A 3,084-nucleotide genomic window follows, 5' to 3' on the forward strand; every position below is an offset into this window, starting at 1 on the left:
AGAGTGTTGCAGTTGTTGAGAAACTTGGCTAAAAATAAACCATTACAGATTGCACTAGAGACCTTTGCATAACAAACAGGGTGCTTATATAAGATATCATTAATAAAATAGCAAAGATAAGAGTGTTGCAGTTGTTGAGAAACTTATCTTTGCTATTTTATTATTTCTTTCCTTTGTTAGAGAAGAGAAAAGAAATTAAAAGATTGTGATTCCTGTGTCTCTGTTTCTAGAGTCGATGTACCATTGCCTGTTGTGCATGTAAGTTCTTCTTCAATAATTTTTAGTGAGTACCTATTTAAAATACATTTAAAGTACATTAATTAAGCAGAAATTGCATGCATTTTGACTCAAAACTAGTTACTTCTGTTGTGCCTATTTGGGCAATCTCCTGCCTAATAGGTAATGTTTTAAGGAGTGTCTGACTTTTGATACCACCATGATTAAGTTTACTTTTGATACCACCATGATTAAGTTTACTTTTGATACCACCATGATTTTACCGCCATCATTTCAAAAATAGTGTTCAAATGCATTATTTCCTTCCTACATAATGGTCCTACTTTACTTTTAGAGATTTCCTACTTTTAGAGATTTTGAGTATTGTTAATAAAATTTTTCTTGAAGTGTGCAAAAAAACTTCAAAAGTGATTGATCCAGTGTAATTAAGAATCATCCAGTGTAAAAAAGAAGTACAATGTACTTGTACAAGGAGTGGACAGGGTTTTGTCCTTCTAATGGCTGGCTATTTATATTTGTAGATTAATTTTGGAATGAATATTAGGATGTAAAAATGGCTACATAGTGATAATCACCATAGTTTTAAAGAACTACTGTAATGTGATCTTTTCAGACCTGGGGTCAATTACAATTGTAATTATAATTTGTGACCATAATTGACAAAAGGTACCTTATGGCGGATAGGAAAATTGGTCTTTATAGCCTTAAAAATCCAACTTTCTGAGCTCCATTCATCATGAAATTACTCCAGAGGTTGCAAAAAGTTACTATGTAACTTTTAGAAACAATAGTTGTCTAACAGAGCACTCACAGGTTGATATTTTTCATCATAATGATGAATTTTAAAATCCGCCATATGGTACCTTTTGTCAATTATGGTCACATTTAATGGTCAATTACAATTACAATTGTGTAATTGTAATTGAGCTTCAGCTTACGTAATTGAAGTTTCAGTTATATTTGATTTAACTAACTACAGAATGTACAGATACACATAAATGTTTTTAATGTACACTAGTGTCTGTGGGTTTATTTGATAACTGCAAATCACTACCTGATGTAAATTCTAAGCCACAGTGTAAGCATTGCAATGTATCTTGTTAACATCAAGTTGTAATTGTAATTGAAAATGTAATTGAAATTACACTGTCATGGTGTAACTGTAATTGTAATTGAGCCTCTTCTTGCAAAAGGAGTGTAATTGAATGCGTAAATATAATTGAGCTTTTGTCATTGACCCCTAGTCTGGATCTTTATATCAGTAATTTCAATGATTTTGCCAAAAATATCTGTCACTTTAGCTAACCTCAGGCACTATTCATTTAATTTCTAATTGCACATTTTGAATGAATTATATTCTGGTATGCAGTAGCTGTACTCTGGCAGTTTTGGTATACTTTCTTATGCATCCATGTACCATGGGAACAATAGATTATTCATGCATGTCATTTTAAAACCTCAGTTAAAGTTAGTTTTGTAATTCATATTGTATTTTAAATTTTGAGCATTGCATTAAAATTAAGGAACTATACCTTATGTGGTTGCCTTTTTGCAGTCTAGTGAGGGAAGAAAGTTACAAAGAAAATACTGTAGTTTTTGGTAAATTTAATCTGCCAGTAGATTTTAAAAAATTCACCTGATGGACTAGTGATGTCTTTTCATTCAGAAACAGCTTTTTGTTGATACCAGAGACTTGATGGCTACTAAAATAATGTATTTGCAATTCTGTCTCATATTTGATTACATAACTACTGTTCTTTAAGTGTTAGAAACGTTAAACATTCCCATTAACAGAGAACTGAAACATAAGGTTAAATGTATTGAGTCAACTTAATTGTTTTATTTTTTGTAAATAGTTATGACATTTTTTACAAAAATGTATTCGTCTTTACATTTCTTCTTATCATTTCTGTCTACATACATACATGTATTCTGTGCAGTTTTATATTTAATCCTAATGCAGTGTTATATGGCAATGATCCTGCATGTGAGAGAGCCCCGAATAGGCTTTCATTTATATACAGTACAGGGCGAAAAAAGATAAGTAGCTACTCTACTGTTGCGTAGGTACAGTTTAGAGAGAAAAAAAGCTAAGTAGTGCAGAGTAGTTCTTACGAACTGCACTTTTCTTCCTACACAGCTCATGCGAATCAAAACGGTTGTAGTAACGAGCAGCTTTGCTTTCTTTACTCCTGTGCTACTCTACTCTACTGATGTGCTGTGCATGCGCTACTCAATACTGCGCATGCGCATTAATTTTCACCAGCCCGGTTACGACTCAGTGGAAACGAGTAGAAATGAGTCTTAGAAAGCTGATAAAAGACACCCAGAAGAAGACAAATCGTAAGTTAAAGACATGTTTAGGAGTCTTGTTACTATTTTAAATGTAGCTTCTTACTTTTTGAAATACTTTAAGCAAGACGATACTTATTCTATTGTGAAAGCAAACTGTGTAGAAGTTGAGCAGCTGGAAGCTGGTACCTCCTGCAGAGTAAGGGATGGAAAGGACTTTCATGATGGCACAATAGTCACCTTTGGTAACACTGTACTTTAATTTTTAGTCAATAGCTGCACATATAATTTTCTAGGAGATAAGAAAGATGTAAGTAATGCAGCAGGTGATATTATTGAGAAGATTGAGAAAGAGTCAGCGGAGAATATGGAGAAAGAGTCAGCCAAGAATATGGAGAAACAGTCAGCTGAGAGTATGAAGAATGAGTCAGACTACAAAGCGTGGCACAATAAAAAGGAAAGCTAAGAAAAGTGAGATGGTATATAGTATTACTAACCCTACATGTAAATTCACATCTACATGTAGGTACCACCGAATAAAGAAACCTAAAATAG

General features: G+C 33.0%; 1 protein-coding gene and 1 long non-coding RNA gene across 3 annotated transcripts in view; both read left to right on the forward strand.

Moving 5' to 3' along the window:
* Positions 1-686, forward strand: part of LOC109581068 (uncharacterized) — a 5,767-nt gene extending 5,081 nt beyond the window's left edge. Inside the window, exon 3 of the long non-coding RNA XR_002184482.1 lies at positions 181-686. This is a non-coding gene — a long non-coding RNA (uncharacterized LOC109581068). The remainder of the gene's footprint in view (positions 1-180) is intronic.
* A 1,718-nt stretch (positions 687-2,404) lies between these two features.
* Positions 2,405-3,084, forward strand: LOC109581069 (uncharacterized). Of its 2 annotated transcripts, XR_002184484.1 has the most exons (4): positions 2,405-2,580; positions 2,628-2,774; positions 2,826-3,000; positions 3,056-3,084. XR_002184484.1 is itself a non-coding variant. In XM_019994844.1 (3 exons), the coding sequence occupies exons 1-3, from the start codon at positions 2,451-2,453 to the stop codon at positions 2,993-2,995; spliced, it is 447 nt and encodes a 148-aa protein (XP_019850403.1). In that variant the 5' UTR covers positions 2,405-2,450; the 3' UTR covers positions 2,996-3,036. The 2 variants fall into 2 exon arrangements, 1 of the variants encoding a protein (XP_019850403.1); XM_019994844.1 differs by lacking the exon at positions 3,056-3,084 and having other exon boundaries at positions 2,826-3,036.

The sequence above is a fragment of the Amphimedon queenslandica genome, unplaced genomic scaffold (assembly GCF_000090795.2).
Source record: "Amphimedon queenslandica unplaced genomic scaffold, v1.1 AMPQUscaffold_13464, whole genome shotgun sequence".
NCBI lineage: Eukaryota > Metazoa > Porifera > Demospongiae > Haplosclerida > Niphatidae > Amphimedon > Amphimedon queenslandica.

Excerpts from the sequence above, each read along its gene's own strand:
- LOC109581069 (XM_019994844.1), top strand. The coding sequence starts at position 2,451 with ATGTGCTGTGCATGCGCTACTCAATACTGCGCATGCGCATTAATTTTC. Across the intron at positions 2,581-2,627 it reads CACCCAGAAGAAGACAAATC|CTTCTTACTTTTTGAAATAC; the intron begins GTAAGTTAAAGA and ends TTTTAAATGTAG. Across the intron at positions 2,775-2,825 it reads TGGCACAATAGTCACCTTTG|GAGATAAGAAAGATGTAAGT; the intron begins GTAACACTGTAC and ends ATAATTTTCTAG.